The 17,733-nt window shown below is 36.4% G+C and overlaps 1 protein-coding gene across 8 annotated transcripts in view; it reads right to left on the bottom strand.

Annotated features, from left to right (window-relative positions):
- The window catches only part of KCNIP4 (potassium voltage-gated channel interacting protein 4), a 385,554-nt gene that overhangs the window by 15,245 nt on the left and 352,576 nt on the right, over positions 1–17,733 (bottom strand). For all 8 annotated transcript variants that reach the window (XM_079306867.1, XM_079306873.1, XM_079306869.1 and 5 more), the window contains 2 exons: positions 4,816–4,885; positions 440–510 (listed from right to left, as the gene is read on the bottom strand). In XM_079306867.1, coding sequence (XP_079162993.1) covers positions 440–510; positions 4,816–4,885 — 141 coding nt within the window. The remainder of the gene's footprint in view (positions 1–439; positions 511–4,815; positions 4,886–17,733) is intronic.

Raw genomic sequence — 17,733 nt, forward strand, 5'->3', positions numbered from 1 at the left:
AAAAAAAATTGGGCAGCTAAATAGAAGAAGAACGAAATTCCAACTCTTGTGCTTTTAAAAACATTTGCTTTAAAGCCTTTTTCTAGAACTTTCTGGAAATTAAGTATGAAAAATCCTATTTTGGCTGAGTCATCCACATAGTTGTAGTTCAGAGACCTCGTCTTGCAAAGGCAGAGAGGAAGAACTATTTTAGGTAACTTGTGTATAAATTGGGTTACCTTTTAAATGGACAGATTTTAAAAAATGAATAGTAGCACAGTCTGAGTTACCATTATGGAATATACAATTGTAAATGTCTTTTGCTATACATTGGAAAAACTTGAAACTTGAGTCACATAAGCTAAATTTTCCCTAATGTGAGCCAGCCACCAAACTGGACTTCATTACAAGGACTGGCAAAGTATTCAATTTTATAGAAATAAGCAATGGCATCACTTACCTCAAAACTTACAGATCCATTGTGATCAGTGTCAAATGCATTAAACAGAAAATGTGCATATGTTGTGGAATCTAAAATTTAAAGCAGAAAAGAAAAATCACAGTAAGCACATCTTATTTAATAAAATTTAATTTAGTTCTATAAAACTATTTGATACTAAGATATATTTTGATACCAAAATGTCATAGCAAGACTACCTTTTCAATGAAATTTAAATTTCCTTTTCAGCAGAAGAGGAAGGATAAGTTTTAAATGCAAGTATGTGGATGGCAAAAATGAAAAATTATGTTCTAGAATATCTCTATTCATTTTTATTCTTGTGTTTGCTAATCATTGATACCCCAGCAAATAGCAAATATTATTGTGCTCTGAAACAACCTGTTTTAACAGGAACACTGGGGATGACAGGGATCTACCTCCTGTGCTTACAATGAAGAGTATGTTCATTTTTTCCCACTAAATAAGGGAAGCAGGCACTGCCCTCACTGCATTGTGTGTACTGGTTTTGCTCTGGACACAGACCTGCTTCCCAGCTTGAAGCTGACCTTGTCAGGAAGCTGCTGCTGATATTGGGTCTTGTGCTCACCCACAGGTGAGAGGAATTCCTCTCCTGAGAAACAGATTCTTAAAGCTGGCTTGCTGCTGAATTCCCATGATCCTGGCATTAGGGCTTGGAAAAATTGGCTGTGACTCACTAAATGGTCAGTAAGACTCTGAAAGATGACCTTAAACAAATGATCCCTTCACTATTTGCATAATTTCCAAACCTCCTCCCCAGTGCATTTTGTCTCATTTCAGAAACACGAGATGGCATGAATATAAATCTGTCAAGACTGTAACTTTTGTAAAGATCCATCTTTCTATTTCCACTGAATGCCTTCTGAAAGGCACAACCTGCTCCAGCAGTGACATATTGTGAGGAGAGCACTTACCCAGAGACTGCCCTGTGGATGTGAGGTAAAAGCTGCTGGGGTTAAGGGAAGTCAGCTGTGCTCAGTGTTCTTTCCTCCCTCAAAATCATGCAAATTAAAGAAGGATGAGGATTTGTTTACTTTTAATACTCACTTTTCCCTTTCTGCTTCATATGTTTACATTAATTTTAGGCTAATTAACATTAACCTCACAAATTATTAATAAAGGGCAAAGTGTTATGAAATCAGAGTCTGCTTTGCAGAGCAAACTTCTCCCTCTCATGGAAAAGCCTGATCAATGCTGAAATGCCATTTTCTGATTTCTTTGCACTAAACCATTCTACTTTTTATATCAATCCTGCAAACCTTTATTTTTCACAGCCCAAAATAGTGTTTTGTATTAAACTGAGCTATAGTCTTGGGACACTCAGCTGAAATGCCACATTGACTTGGAGGAACTGAATATACCAAAACTCAAAGCTTTTTGCTTCACAGATTCAGATTTGATATTTGTAAGAAAATTCTCTAGTCTTACTTCAATATTTTTATTTTGTATAACGTGAAATAATCATAACAAGAAAAAACTGCAATCTTTAAAACCCATCTGTTAACACATTTTCAGAGAATTAAATCCCCACCAGCACTATTTGAGAGAGTAATTCATTCTTCCATGTATCCAGTAACCACTGTAATTGCTTAAGCACAGCTTGGCAGATACATTCACTCTTTAGCTGAAAAATGCAAATTTTTTGACTACAGTTTATATTTAGCATTTTAATAGTCATATTTTCTATAATCTACTGAGACTTCTGTTGTGCAACAGAATATACTATGCAAATCATCTTCAGGGAAAAAATATGTTCTAAAGGTATAATTACTGTAAAAGGAATTTTAAATACCTTCCTATCCTCTTGGCACCCATTTCTTAAAATCATCTGAAATATTCCTGGTTATTTTCTGTAGATATACACAAAGCACAAAGGTATTTTAATTTTGTTGCCCATACATGATACAATTTACTACTTTCCTTTGTATGATGGTATATTAAAAAAAGTCCCTAGCTGAAAAATATTTTTTCTCGTAACACCTCTGAAAAAAAAATAAATCAAAAGCCTTTTTCAGAGTCATTTGCTCAAGCAATTCTATTCTGAAATTTTGCCTTCTAAACCACAGCAGGATGAGGCACACTAGTCTTTTAATTAGAACTACTTAGTCTGATTTACCCTTTTCCCCCCTAAATCTTGAACATTATTAATTTTAGCCAAAATCTTAACTTTTTAAATTAAATACAATTTCTTTCCAAGGATCTGATATCATAGCTAGCAGGCTAATTTGCTGTTTTAACAGATTGAGATAAGAACAGATCTTAAATCAGAATTCCCTTGAAAAAACATCATCAAAGCGTTTTAATTGTCAGAGGCAAAACATGGTAATCATTATACAGGGGAGAGGATGACTTATCAAACTACAGGCATGATCTATTCTGTTCAGAAGTGATGAAGGAGTGTAATAATTATTCAGTGTGTGGAATCTTATCCATAATCTACTTGGCTGAAGAGAAATCCCAACTTTCATTTCAGGGGATCCACTGCACAAATGCAGGGTGTATATTCACTCACCTGTATGGCAGTGAATCTAAAAAGAGGTTACTGGAGTGTCCTTTCTGGCATGGAAAGCTTTTTACAAAGCTACTTTTGCCTTTTAAAATACATTGCTTTTTCTGCAATCCAGTGTCATTTCCTTTCCTTGGTTACTCTTGTCCTATTTGTAATCCTCCTGCACCTTGTCCTGGACAGTCTTGGATGTTGCTTGAGGAAGGGACTTGTTGGATGACATTGAAGAATTTCTTAAGCTGCCCTGAAGCTTAAAATCTTATACTTTTGTTTGTTCAGATATGAATTGTCATAATGATACATCGTGCTGTACCTGGTTTTTCATTACACAGACAATTGGAGCACAGATCTACGTGTTTCAATTCAGGGAAAACTTTCAAGATCCTTTTTTCCTCTTTAATACTGGGTCATACATCATACATCAAAATCATTATTTTAAGCACAACTGAAATTTAAAGGCCTCAGCTGGATACATTAATTCGACAAGACATTCAAAGATTTAAGAACTCAAGTCTGGCTTCTTAACTAGACATTCCACTGCAGCTTTCACCTATTCCTCCAAAAGATGGCACTACCCTAAATGCCAGAGGAGGAGCAGAAGGATCAGAATGAGCACCAGGAATAGGGATAGAAGTTAGATATTCCATACATATCCATTTAAAGTAAATTAATAACTTTTATCCTCTGTAACAACTAGATCTGGACTAATAAACATTAGTCTTTTAATGTTACATTTACTCTCACCATATCTTTTGATTTTGCTTTTGGAACAGGTGTGCTTTCTCTTTGACCATGAAAAATTCTGGGTGTAACAATAGGAAATATGATAGATTTTTTTTTTTTATTAAGTGCAGAAAAGGTGTAGTAAATCACATAGAGATAATTATTTTCACTACCCAAGGGTAACTACAAAATATAATATTTCAAACTGTAATTGTTAGCTTGGTCTAGAAGAGAAACAATCAGTAGGCAGCTCAACCCTTCCAGCCTTTTGTTCATTTCTATTGAGTGTGCCTAGATCTTAATAATTTCAGAGTTGGTAATCTGCTCTGAATGCTGCTCTTTACCTTCTAGGTCTTTACTCAAAATAAAACTAATGAGGAGATATTTTGTTCCTACCAATTAATATGGGTTTTTAAATTAAAAATGAAAAGAAGGAGTTCTGAACAGTCCTAGAGAAATACACAAATCTCAATAGCTCTGCAAGAAGCTGAAGAGGTGGGATTGAAGGTTTGTAAGAGAATATGAAGAGGGGTAACTGAATAGCAAATGCAAGGGAAAGAAAAGAGAGGAAAAAAATTCAAATTGAAAGAAATCTGAGGTTCAAGGGACAAAAACCTCTTACACGTTTTTGTTTTACCTTCATTGCACCAAAAGATAATGGAAATAAAAAATAACTAAACTCCTGGAAATCAATTAATTGAAATCAAGGTTAGCATTTAAGAAGAGAAACCCCATAGAAACCCATAGGAAAGTTCTGCTATTGATATGAGAGGGTACCTGCAGTGCCTCCTACAGTTTTTCCTACTGTGAAAGGGTGGTTTTTTTTTTAATAAATGGGAATGTGCAAGAAGTTTTAGAAAGCTTAAAGAAAAATAACCTACTCAGAGAAACTTGATGATACCCAAGCACAGGTACTAACTTCATAACAGAAGGCTGACTTTATGTAGATATCATTGCATTTCATTCAAAAATATAAACTTAAAAATGTGTCCAATTATCAAGGTGGTACCTTATGAGTTCAGAAAGAGCTTGAGGCAACAATCTTGTTAATTTGAACAAGAGGCTCTTTTGTCAGACTCAGGAACTAACAGACATACTGCAGTACTAATTATATCTGCTAAGTACTTACCTCCCTGTGGAAAGAACTGAGAGTAAATCTCTTTGAAGGTTTCTTCATTGACAACACCACTGGGGCACTCCTGGAAAAAAGTAAATGACAAAAAATGAAAACCATCCACTCTGGTCCACTCAGCTCAGGCATTCATGAGACCATCCACAACACGTGTGTCACTGACAGTTTAAAATGTGTGACTTTGCACTTTCAACCAATATTAATGCACGTTATCACACTGATGCATCTTCCTAAAGAATTCCCATGAGAAAAAATTCATTCTATGTCATGGATCTCAGCTTCATTTGAGACCAGAGAGACACACATGAGCAGCAGCCACTGTGCCACAGTGAGTGGAGCTGTTGTGTTCCTGTGGGTCCTGAGTGGCCTCACTGCCTCAGCTGCAATCAGCATCTGCAGGGTATGGAAATCAAGCAGGAATGTAAACACTTGGGTATTCCTGATAGAACATGCAATCATGTTCTACTGGAAGATTCTATTCAATGAATTCAAAAGACCCTGACACTGAAGACCTTATCCAAACCTTGCAGATCCTTTTGCCTCTTTACATCTTTTTCATAAACTTAAATATGTAACACAGAATAAGTAAGAAGTTTCTGAATAAAGTGACTACAAAGAAAACGAAAGGAAGTGAAGGAGAAGAATAAAGATGGTTAAACCAATGACTTTACAAAAATGACTATTGCAAAGAGGTAGAAGAAGCAGAAGGAATACTGTAATTGTTTACTAAGTCAAGCATAAATATCCAAGACCTGGATATTCAGGAGAGCTGATTTCTAGTCCTGATTTTGCCAGACGGAGCAGAAGACTTTGGGCAATGTACTTAATTCCTTTTTTGCCTTAATTCCTTCTTTAACAGAGAAGGGGGGTAAAAAGCCAGGTATGGTCTTTAAAAGAAAAGGACTTTTAGAAACAAACGAAAGAAAGAAAATGCAAATTAAGTTTTAAGGTTCATACATTTATTTTTTAGTATTATCATACTATTGGACTGAGGACTCAAACATATTTGCTCCTAGTCCTAAACTCAGGAAACTTAATAGCTTGAAACAGAGATCAAGACTAGTGCAACATCTTTTACCAGTGTAGTACCAACTTTTCCTGTGAGAACAAATATTATTCCTATTAGATCAAATGAGGACCACTGAGATAGTCATAGTTCTGGCACCTTCTGCCAAGAAACAAATAGTTTAATCTCTAATTAAGAGACACATGCATCATCTGAGAAATGAATGTCAGATCTTTAGGTCTTAGGGTTATTATGATTTTATGTTATTTATCCTGATCTAAATCAGCATTTTATCATAACTAAACATATGAAAACATACAGCAAGAAAGAATTCTGATTGATCAAAAACCAGAAACAAACAGCTGTGTCAGAAATACACACACAAAATTATTTGTCCCTAGGCACAGAGACTGTCACTGATGCAGCCAGAGTCAGAGCTCAGGTCTCTGTAAGATGAAATAAATTCTGACTGCTGGGCCATTCTGCCTTTGGAACCAAAGCCTTTGGGGAATGGGGGGAACAGTGAAATGAACCTGTACCCTTCATTAGGCAAGCAGCAATCCATAACTGAGGAGGAATCTCCCTGTCTGTCATGTCTTTGGGTATGAGGGCATTCTAAAATATCTCTTACCAGCTTTCTAGAAAGATTGCACTTGGGCCACTGTCTCTATGGTTTCTAGCAGGTTTACAAGTAACAAGCAATAGGACAAGAGGAAATGGCCTCAAGTTGCCTCAGGGGAGGTTCAGATTGGATATTAGGGAAAATTTCTTCACTGAAAGGGTTATCAAGCATTGGAACAGGCTGCAGGGGGAAGTAATCACTTGGTGACTTGAGTCACCATCCCTGAAGATATTTAAAAGGTGTGGCACCTGGGGATATGGTTTAGGTGAGGATTTGGCAGTGCTGGGTTAATGGTGGACTTGATGACCTCAGATATCTTTTTCAACCTCGATGATTCCATGATCCTGTAATTCTACCATGCTGCTTGTCTTTGGGAAGCCTTCTGGAGTTGTATAAGAGCATGAAAAAGAGCGGCGTTTTGACTTGGATTCAAAGCACAATAAAGAAAATCAGGGAATCCTTCAGATACTCATTGAAATAATATTATAGTTATTCAATGTAGAAAATGTAACAAAAGTATTTTACAACCTCATCTTCTAAGCATATAATGGTGTATGATCTATATCATTCCCAGACCTGCAGGAGGAAGAATAAACAGCCTTTACCCTGAGATGGGTGTGAGTGTGAAAACACAATGCAGTATTTTGAAATTCAGACAAAGAAGCAGTGGCTTTTTTCTGTTCTTCAGGCAATTCTTTTTCAGACAAGAAAAAAAAAAAAAAAAAAAAAAGAGCTAGGTACATTTTGAAGGAATTAAAGAGAAAACTGAGAATTTAATAAATAATGAATGACAAAATACACATTTAAGTTCACCATATGGCTTATTAACATGTAAAATAATTTTTTCCCTTTCCCTTGACTGACAAACACATTCAAACTATACTCATTTTGCAAAGAATGCTCTCCCCTTTTTCACAATAAATGCCAACAACTCTAACTCTGTCAGTCCTTAGTCTGAAGCCCTGAAGACTGAGAGTCCCATTTCCTGATTGCATTTAAATGTTGTAATGTTAGAGGACAATTAAGGATACTCTGCAAAAATCTATATGATTTTTTACTTGTTTGTTTAAAATAAGCTGGAAACATGACCTACATACTTCCTTTAAAGGCACTCTTTTTTTTTTCCCCTGTCACTTAATAAACACTGGTTTCACCAAACTGTTTGAAAGAATCATTGCTTGCAAAGGCAACCTACTTTCAGAGAATTATATATTAGCAGAGCCAGGAATGACATTTTGAGTTTCTCTGGCTTGTCCCTCTGTAGTTTCCTCTGTTCTTGGCCACAGCATTGCCAGTACCACTTCACCTTTCCCATCCTTGAAGGTCTGTAGAAATGGAGTCTTAAGGACATTCATTAAAAAGCTGAGATGCTGGCCAATTACATTTACCAGAAATACCAGCTCAGACTTTTCTTCCTTTAGCACACATCTTCCCTCTGAGACTCTACATGACAGCAAACACTTCTGATCTTGAATAATTTCATTCTAAAAATATATGTGGCCAACATGATTTACCTCCATGACTGTACTTTTCTTGACTCATAAATCTGGCTTTATTGTGTTTATCAGGAGATTTGTGCAATTCAGGGAAAGAGATTAAATATTGTAATTGTTAAGTACGCCCCAAGGTTTTATGTCAAGCTATTGCTGACTTCTTCCACTGTACCAACTATAATTAAAAAAATTGATCTAACCTTTCATTAAACTCTTATAAAAGAGAGGAAAATAATTAAATAGTTTGAAAGAAAAATTTGAGGCTTATTCAAACAATTTCCTATATTCTTTCTTTCCTTGATCTGTATGTAATTAATTTTGTTACAGCAAATTTCTGTTTGACAATCTTATAAAATTGCATTAGATTGTAAAATTGTATTAGATTTTCCTTATGGAGAGTAAAAAGGAGGGAATGTTCAACTTGAAATGAGTCCAGTTCTCTCTCTTTTAAAGAGAAAATAATATAAACTGACAAACAGAGAATAATAAATATGATTCTGCCTTTTGATGATCTCTCTTGCTTGCAATTTTGCTGCTGGGAAATTACACCTCCAGCACATGTTCTTATGAACCACTCCAAACCCTGTAAATTATTTACAAGCCTCATACTGTCTAAGACATCTCTCCTTCAGTATTCTTAAAAAAATTGCAGTAGATGATTCTTCTTTACTTCCTAATCAACATCCTTTACAGACAAGAGGCAAAACACAAAGACACAAAAATGAAGAAATGTAGAAAAGAGAATGAAGGAGAAACAAACTCAAAGCTCAGACTTTTGTCTGCATGACAAACGGTTATGAATGATGGATAAAGCTGGAGTTTTGGCAGCTTTAAATATCTTTTAGTTATAGATTTTTGCATTACAGGTTTCCCATCCCATGCTTCATCAGCTGTTTCAGTTTTCATACTGCTTCATTTTAGATACCTGTTCGTGTCCATTGATTTAATTATCAGTGACTGAAAATATCTTCTCTTTTTGCATGTACTATGTGCATGTGCCTTCTAGGGATACACCTGCAGCCTCATTCTCTTTCATGCTGTTGAATCTGACCAGGTACTTCCTCTAATAAATGAAATTATTTCATTATTTTAGTTAATAAATTTCTATAATTCAGTACATTCATTCATCACTATTGCAGCCATTTTACTTGAGAACACTTTTAGAATTAAAGAGGTATTCACCAAATACCAACAGGGCTAAACTGAAATTTTGACCTACCTCAGAGCTGCATGCCAAGAATAAATAAATTTCTAATTTATTGGAAATTAAAAACCAAATACATTTGTAATTTTGCAACTAATTTCCCTGTAATAAATATAAATAAACTTGTCCATGCTATATTCATCAGGATTAGATTTCATCTCCTATTTATTTTGAATTGAGAGTGAGTGTGATTATTCTACTGAGTTGATACTTTTGATACTGGTTTATTTCATAAAAAACACAGAACACATATCAGAAATTATCTTTGTGAAAAGGGGCTGGGTGGCACTTCTGGAGCTCTGATCACACTACTGGCCAACATAGAAGTAATACCAAGAGCAGGGTAAGAATCCTGCAGCAGCTGATAAAAGTGAACTTACTCTAGCAGGACTTCAAAGTAGTTGATGCAAACAAAATGAGGTGTCTGGGGGAGAGAAGGTTTTGAAGTCATGAAAGAAAAAACAAGTATAGTATAAGAAATATCTCAAAAGATATGCTTAAAAGAGATGCCATGCACTAGCCTGTGAAGAAGCCTCAGAAAACTAAATCAGAGAAAAACCTCTCTCTAGAAATATTTGAAATGTGGCTGAACAAAGCACTAGAAATTAAGACTAGAAAAAATAACCTGGGAATAGTCAGACAGTTCAAAAGTCTTTTTCTCATCAGTACAGATTTTAAGAGATCACAGACAACCATAGTTATGCTCCTTTTCTTTCTTCTTTTCCTTTTCTCAAAATACTCCTAGGAGAATAAATAAGAGAAGATAATGTGGGGAAAAGAGAGCCACTGTTTTCATGCCACAGATGTCCTCAAGAGAGCAACAAATTCACAGAGGTGGAAATACAAACAAAGTATTGTCCATTTGGTGTTGGTAAAATTTCAAGGGGTTGCTTCAACTGTGAACTAAAAGGAAAACCCCCATGTCATTTTATTCTATTCTAGACAGTAATTTCTCAGATCAGCTTCTTTGAACTGGTGCCTTCTGGGCTGCTGCATTGTCAGTATTTGGGCTCCTGCATTTAAACACCTGAAGGACAGAAACATTTAGTTTCCTTTGTATAGATTTATCACTCAGCATGTCAGCACATCAAATGGGAGTTCTGAGGAAGTTTTTAGGAAACCAGTGCATGTATGAGATAATTCCAGTGACTACAGAAGAGATTCTGCTTTGGCTCTTTTGATCAGGCAATTATATTATTCACTCAACTCTGTGTTCTCCTTGAGCTTTGCTGTTTGCCTCCTGTAAAAACCAGTTTGTCAAAGCACTGGGAGGATGATTGGCAGGACAGTGTCTCAAACTACTCACAAAATATGACAATTTGTTTTATTCTATCTTTACACCTATCATTTTGGAGTCTGCCCAGGCCTTGGCTATAATGGAACAAGTCCAGACCTCACCTGCCTTTCTGACAGGCTGTGGAAGGAGCTGCTGCTCATCACCAAGAAATGTGCAGAGACAAGAAGAGCAGAGACTGCTGTGCAAGAGATGGGTAAAGGAAAATTCTGAACACGTGCATCAGGTGCCCAGTCAAGAGGACTGGCCACCAAACAGGCTCAAAGCCTTTCCTACTTTATAGGAGAGTAGAATCCCATTATATTAACATGTGTAAGACACATGCAAATACTCGGAGAGTAGAGATTGTAAAAGCTCAAAATAAAAGGTGGTGTGAGGGCTTTTAATTTTTATTTATTACATGACAGGAAATTAGTTTTTATGAAAAATTTAAGGCCAAAATTAATATGCTTTTCATCTGTGGAATTGTTCACACTATGTATAACAATATAAATATGTGAACATATTTATAATGATCTATGTCTAGTTCAATGGATTTTCATTCATTTTCTCTAATAAATAATCTATGTTCAATTCAATGATATTGAAAACTAATAGTGTTTTTTAACTTCAATTTTAACTTCTATATTTTGTGTTATCAGGAAAGTGACAGTTCCTAATTTAACCTCCTGTCTATTGAAATTGAATTAGTTCTTGGTTTTCTTTTTGTCTTTTTTTTTTTTTTTTTTTTTTTTTAATTGGTTTCTCATGCTAGTTTTTACAGGAGTGGGCTATAAAAATCACTTCCACAGCACCTCTTCTCTATTGAAAAAAAAAATTTGGTTTGCATTTTTAGAAATAACTTTCATTCCATCATATAGAAGGATGTTGTAACAAAAAAAAAAGTGATGAATGATGAAATATGTGTAGCCAAAATTATATCTTGGATCAAATTTCTTTACTTCAAGAAGGCCTAAATATCTCCCTAAGACAGTTGGCTATTGTGTTCATTTATTACAGAATCAATCCTTACAGATCAGAGCACAAAAGGACATACTCTAGGCTTGCATCCTTGAATATAGTTGTGAGCCTAGAGAACTAATAGTGATGGTGTGAAAGAAATATTGACATTCATTGGTGAAATACATGTAAAAACTCTTTTCAAGTTTTGTCTATCCAGTAAAACACAAAACTTGATTCTACTTAGCCACCTGTAGAAGAGATACAATAATGTTTCCCTATGGCAAAGCAAAGATGTACCACATTTTAAGCCTCCCACTGGAGGATACTGTAATGAACAAAAGCTTCTTTCCACCTCCTACTTGCTGTGGCACTTTCAGAGAAAAACAAGCAGAAATAAAGGAGCTGGCTGACATCCAGCATGTGTGGCTTCACACAGTAAATAACAATCAACACTTTGGCTGCTTCCACAACTCAGCAGGCGAGGTGCCAGCAAATGCTTTTAATCAGAGCCATTCTTTGTTTAGCAATGCCCACTAACTAGTGAATTTTTTAGTTTCTTATTATTAGCACTGGCAGTAAAACAACAGTAAATAACACAGCTAAAGATTTGTACTTAATAGCTCACCCAAAAGCCTGATACCCTAAACTTCATGGATGAGTCCCTGGCATCTGAATGGTGCTTAGTATTTCTGCCCTTACTTGTCACTGCAGGATGGCATTTTACAATCCTAACTTGACAAATAAGCAGGAAATATAATTAAACTAAATGCAGCAGAACCCATACTTCAACAATGCAGCCTGTTGTAAACACTTTGGCAACCATAAGGTGCTCACCCTCTTGGGAAAAGCTGTACTTAGGTGAGCACTGCTTTGGGGACTTGCCTTTCACACATTTCCATGTGAGTTCTTTTAATCAAGTTCTTTCAAATCACCTAGCTGAAATCCTAGGTGAGAGGAGAAGGAATAGCTCCAAATTAGCAAGTGCTGGTCCCTTGGGTGTTCTCTGTTGGACCCACTCCAGTGATTCTCTTGAGCAGAATGGAGAACATTACCAGTCTCTAAAAGCAGTATTTTAAGGTAGGTAAATTCCCTTTTTTAAAACCATGGAAGCATTTATTTTGTTTTTCTTACATGGGGGTACTTTTGTTTATCCTAGATGCTCCTTGTATCCTCGAAGAGTGGAAGATTCACTGAGGAAGAAACTGTACTAACAACCTTATGCTAAATGTTAGTGGACTTGAGCCATCTTTACATGGACATATCTGAAAATTGAAAAGCCTGAATTTAGCTCAAGGTATTTAGGAAGCAGAAGCACCATGTCAGGGGTGAAAAAATATTCTAAATTCTGTCTTAAATTCTTGTCAATCAATGGGATCTTGATACTAAGTACTGACATCAAACCAAATTTTAGTTTTAATAATGAAGAACACTGAGTTTTGCATTCCTGAGATGTGTGACTGAATGAAAGACAGTCAGGCTGAAAGTGTCTCCTAAGTCATGCTATCCCAGTATTTTTCAGAGGGGTTATTCTTTGTTTCCTTCAAAGATGTACAATGGTAAAAGTAGACATGTCAATATTTGGTTAGTGCCAAATACAATGAAAAGACCAAGGAATTTCAGCCTCCTCACAGCTTGCAGAAATGGCAAAGAACATAAAATTCAATGGGGACTGGTTTAGACACTGAAAATCAAACACTGTGCTCATTATTTATATTTTATATGGTAATACATTTACCCTTTAACAAAGGTTTTTTGCTTTCTCCACTACTAACAACATTTTGTCTCAGGAGAAGGGCCCCAGCAGTGCAAACAGTAGAACAAATGTGCTTACCTGCATAAATATTTATAAAACTGAGCCTGACATTAGCATAAGTTGGAGCTGAATCACCAAGTACAGTGGGGAAAATCAGACACAACTGAGGCAATGATGTGTATGGGGCTGCTGTGGGTGGGAGAGAGATGTGGTCTGTGGGAAGGAGTGTCTCTTCCCCATCCACACAGTGAGGGCAATGTGCCTCACCCTGGAGCAGCTCTGGCACTCAGTGACTGAGACAGGGGCCCCTCCCCAGGTACCAAAACATCCCTGTCCCTTCTGTGCTCGCCCAGTCCACCAGCACAACACACTGACACTATCATTCTGCCCAGTAAGGTCCAGTAAGGAGAAGCTCTTGACCACTAGAGCTCTATTGCTCATGGTGATCCTGAAGGACCAGGGTGGCTTTGTGGCCATATATCTAAATCCCTTAGAGGAGGAGGGGTGAACAGCTCCATGAGACAAGGGAGGGTGTAGCATTACTGCTTATAAAGGAGATATTATTCATATAATTCAGACACACGAGAAAAGCATCAGAATGGAATTTGAGGTTTAGCAAGGCATATGAACTGATAATTCTTTTAGTACAGCAAAAAAATCTAAATGAACTATATGAATATCGTTTAGACTGTTCTGAAGCTTTCCTTTCCTCATATGTGGATACTCAATACTTTGCTTTAAATTTGTAGCATAAGTCAAATCATTGGGATTTTATACTTAAATAAACCTATATAAATGGTGACTGATATTTACTGGCATATTTTCATGAAAACATGAACAGCACACAGAAATAAAAAAGCAGAAGACATTTCCCAGTTAAAACAGGTAACAAGAAGAATAAAAAAGAGACAGATAGTGAATCAGATACATCTAAAAAAAAAATCATCTATCAATCAGTTCAGGCCACAAAACCAGATTTTATTTCTCATAGCTGTATCATTCGTTATGGAGATACACTGAGGCTGAAACTGCTGGACATAAAAACTTCTTGCCCAGTCTGCTAAGTTTATGGCACATTAAGTTTGTCTTTGTTCCATAACCACAGATTTTGAGAACAGAATAAGAAATTAAAGCTGTTATAATTTATGGTCCATTACAGGGGTAATACTGTGCTGCTTTTTCAGTAGACTATTGACTTGGTATCTTGTGCATCTAAATACAGTGCTGAATGCTGACACTTTAAATTACAAGAAAAATCATAATTATGTTGTTGTTCTGATATTTGTAACTGCTTGTAGATAGTATGTCAGATACAAATACTGCTGTATTCATTCCCTGAGAGTTCACTTTTAAAAGTTGCTCTTGGCACTTTTTTTGTGAGAACACTGTGAAGCTGATCACAGTGTCAGGGATGCATAAATGGAATAAATAATGATTAGAAATGCATAAAGTGCACATAAAGTCCTTCCTAGACCAGTGTTTTTTCAGGCATGAGTTTACTGTGATTTCTTCTTGACAGATATGGAGCTTGGCCATTGAGGGGTAAAGTATCTCCCTCAAATACACTGCCCACACATTTCACTCAGCACCAAGGAATTTCAGAGTTCATTTTCCTCTCCTCTAGGGATGAACTTTGCCTATCTCCAGCTCCTGGGAAAGTTCAGTTTCCCACAGCCAGCAGCCCCCCCACTGGTACCCCCCACCTTGTTCCCCAGACGTGTTTGAAGATGCTTTGATCAATGGCTGAGCAGCAATCTCTCAGATAGCCAGGGACCCTCTGAAAGGCTTTGGCTGTCAGACCAGAGACATTAAATTAGGCAGCTGTCAATGTGGAGCCCACGCAGGCCCTCAAGTGCTGGTATAATGCTCTCAGGCAACCCAGAAGGCTTTTTAGTGTGATAGCTAAGGCTTTTAAAGGTGTGTGGCAGTTAATAAGCCAGCAAGAGAGCCAAAAGGTTGGAGTCTTTAGACTTCTAGTTTCATGCTGTGTTTACTGAATCATGCTGTCTTCTAAGTTATTGGCTCCTATTTCTTCTCTGACACTCACCATATCTAAGGGCTTTTAAGAATATTTCACAATGGAATTCATTGGGTTGAATAAATTCCATTACTTGAAAGCTAATATGAGAATAATTCACATAATTAAGGGCAACTGTGCAAATGTCCAGCTGATCTAAAGAATGCAGGCTCTGTGGGACACTTTCACTCAAAGGTAAGTGCAGGTTGACCCAAAACTTGTAATAAACTTCCCTGACACTGAAAGACTTGAACTTGAGGCTTTGTCACTTGTGATTTGCTGTTTTATTTGAAGATTTACCAGTGTTTATTTTTAACACAGATGTTGATCTAAAGATATTTGTAAACAGAAATTAATTCTGTTGAAATAAAGAACTTTCATCTGTTTCACTTATTTCTGACAAAACCCATATGTTGCTAATTTTGTTCACATCGATCAGAAATTCAAAGTAGAAAAAAATATAAAGATCCAAAATAATTTGGAAATTCCTGGGATCCATGGCAGATCCCTGAGTCCAGCACAAATAAGATTTATCTATCAAGTCCATAGGACCCATGTGGTTGAAGTGCACCATCAAGAAGTTTCACCAGAAGGTACATTTATTCCCTCTCCCCCCATTTTGCAGGCTTAGGAACCCCTCTTTAAAATAAGTTTGTACACATGCTGCATCAGAATTGGAGGGGAATAGAGACAACTTAGTACAAGATAAAATAAAGAATTATAACATTTTTTAAATCAAACTCCTTAAAAGTAAGGAAATTGGTAGCAAGAAAGCCAGCTAGAGGGATTTTTGAATGCTGCTGTCTCAACTGATAAATATTCTCACAGAACCATTTTATGTTAAGCTGTGTGTTATAAAGTACAAAGTTTATAGCAGTTACAGTTAATATGCATTGAATGTCAGGAAGAAATGGGGATGGGCAGAGAAAGGAGAGTACCAAATTTTTAAATTACAGCATCATTAGAGCTGCATTGCACCAAACATTACTTCTCTAATGTTAGTGATTACCCAGAAACCAAAATCCAGCCATTGCACACAAATACTAGGCTCTCTAGTGCTTAGTCCAGATGCTGCAAAAAAGTAACTGCAGAGAGCTGTAGCCAAAGATGACATTTGGCTGCTCATATTCTAGTACATAAACATTTATATTCCAAACCGATGCACATAAAAGCTCATGTGGTAGCAAACAGCTCTTGCAGCAGATGAGTTACCCTGAGCATCTGGCTGGTACAGCAGAAGGTCTGCACTGGGCTTCAGGTGTCAGCCTGGCACTTGTGAGCCCCAGGGAGAGCAGACCAGAACACACAGAGAGTGCTGCCAGTTCCAAATAGGAGAGGCTCACAAGCACACAGAACAATAAAGTTCCACCAAAATCTAATGTTGACTTTTTTTTTTTTTTTTTTTTTTCTCTTCACAGTCTTTTTGTACTTTTGTACTTTTTCTTAATTAGAGATTTGGCATCTAGCTTTTTCAGAGATTATTCATGAGCAAGCAGCTACAATTATGAAGACAGTCCTTGATAAGCTAGATGACATTTTTACCCTAGTGAGCACAATGAAGTATCTCCATGCAAGCCATGAGATGAATAGAAGTGTAGGGACTGAGCTCATTATTGACTTTCAGAAAGAAGATTTCAATCTCTGCCAGTAACTGTGAGACTAATTGAAACAAATATCCCTGCTGAACACAATAGGATCTGTAAATTTGTGACAACTGACAACTATACTCTAGGTCTGTCAAACTGTACTTCCAAATTATTTTACTTGAAAAATTTTTTAAATGTTTCAAGTCACTTTACTAACACTTGAAGGAAATATATGACGAATGTAAGACTTATTTATTGCTCAGTTTCTTAAAAGATTTTCACAAAGCCTTGTTTGAAATATGGAATAGTTCCCTCTAAGCCCCTAGCAAATGAATTATTGTAAAATAATAACAAAATTCTTCCGTAGCAAGGGCTGGTTATTTTAAATCTATTCTTCAGTCATCTAAAGTTGAGAAACAATTGATCTGAGGCATAACACGAAAACAAGAACTCGAATTTAAGAGCAAGAGATTTGAGCTATGTGCATTATACATGTCTACTGAAACCCTGGAGAGAAAAAGATTTACAGAAATCTGTCTATTGATAGCACACACAGTATCTAGCTTCTAGGTTTACTTGCTTGAGCTTCATTATGCTGTTGTCTATTGTGTAGTTTATTAAGACAAACAAGTCACAGGAGTTTTCTAACATGGAGAGATGTTAATTTTCAGTGTGAATTACTACTATTTGATTTTCTTGTAATACTTAGAACTTCCATTTACTTTTTTTTTCTATTTTATTGGCATTTCTATGCTCTAAGTTCAGCAGGTTTATATGCATGAGGCACAACTTGTTCAGCTGTCATCACTATGTCTATCTGAAAAAATAAGTTGTTGGCTCTTCTTTGTATGTACAACCTCTGCACTTCCACAACACTGGTGTTCAAACACTGCCTTGTGCAGAGGGTTCATCACCTCTAAAAAAGCTTACAGCACAATGGGAATGTCTCATGCCCTGATGCCAGAACAGCATCCTCTGTTTGATATTCAGAGTCACAG

Source organism: Erithacus rubecula (assembly GCF_903797595.1).
Source record: "Erithacus rubecula genome assembly, chromosome: 5".
NCBI lineage: Eukaryota > Metazoa > Chordata > Aves > Passeriformes > Muscicapidae > Erithacus > Erithacus rubecula.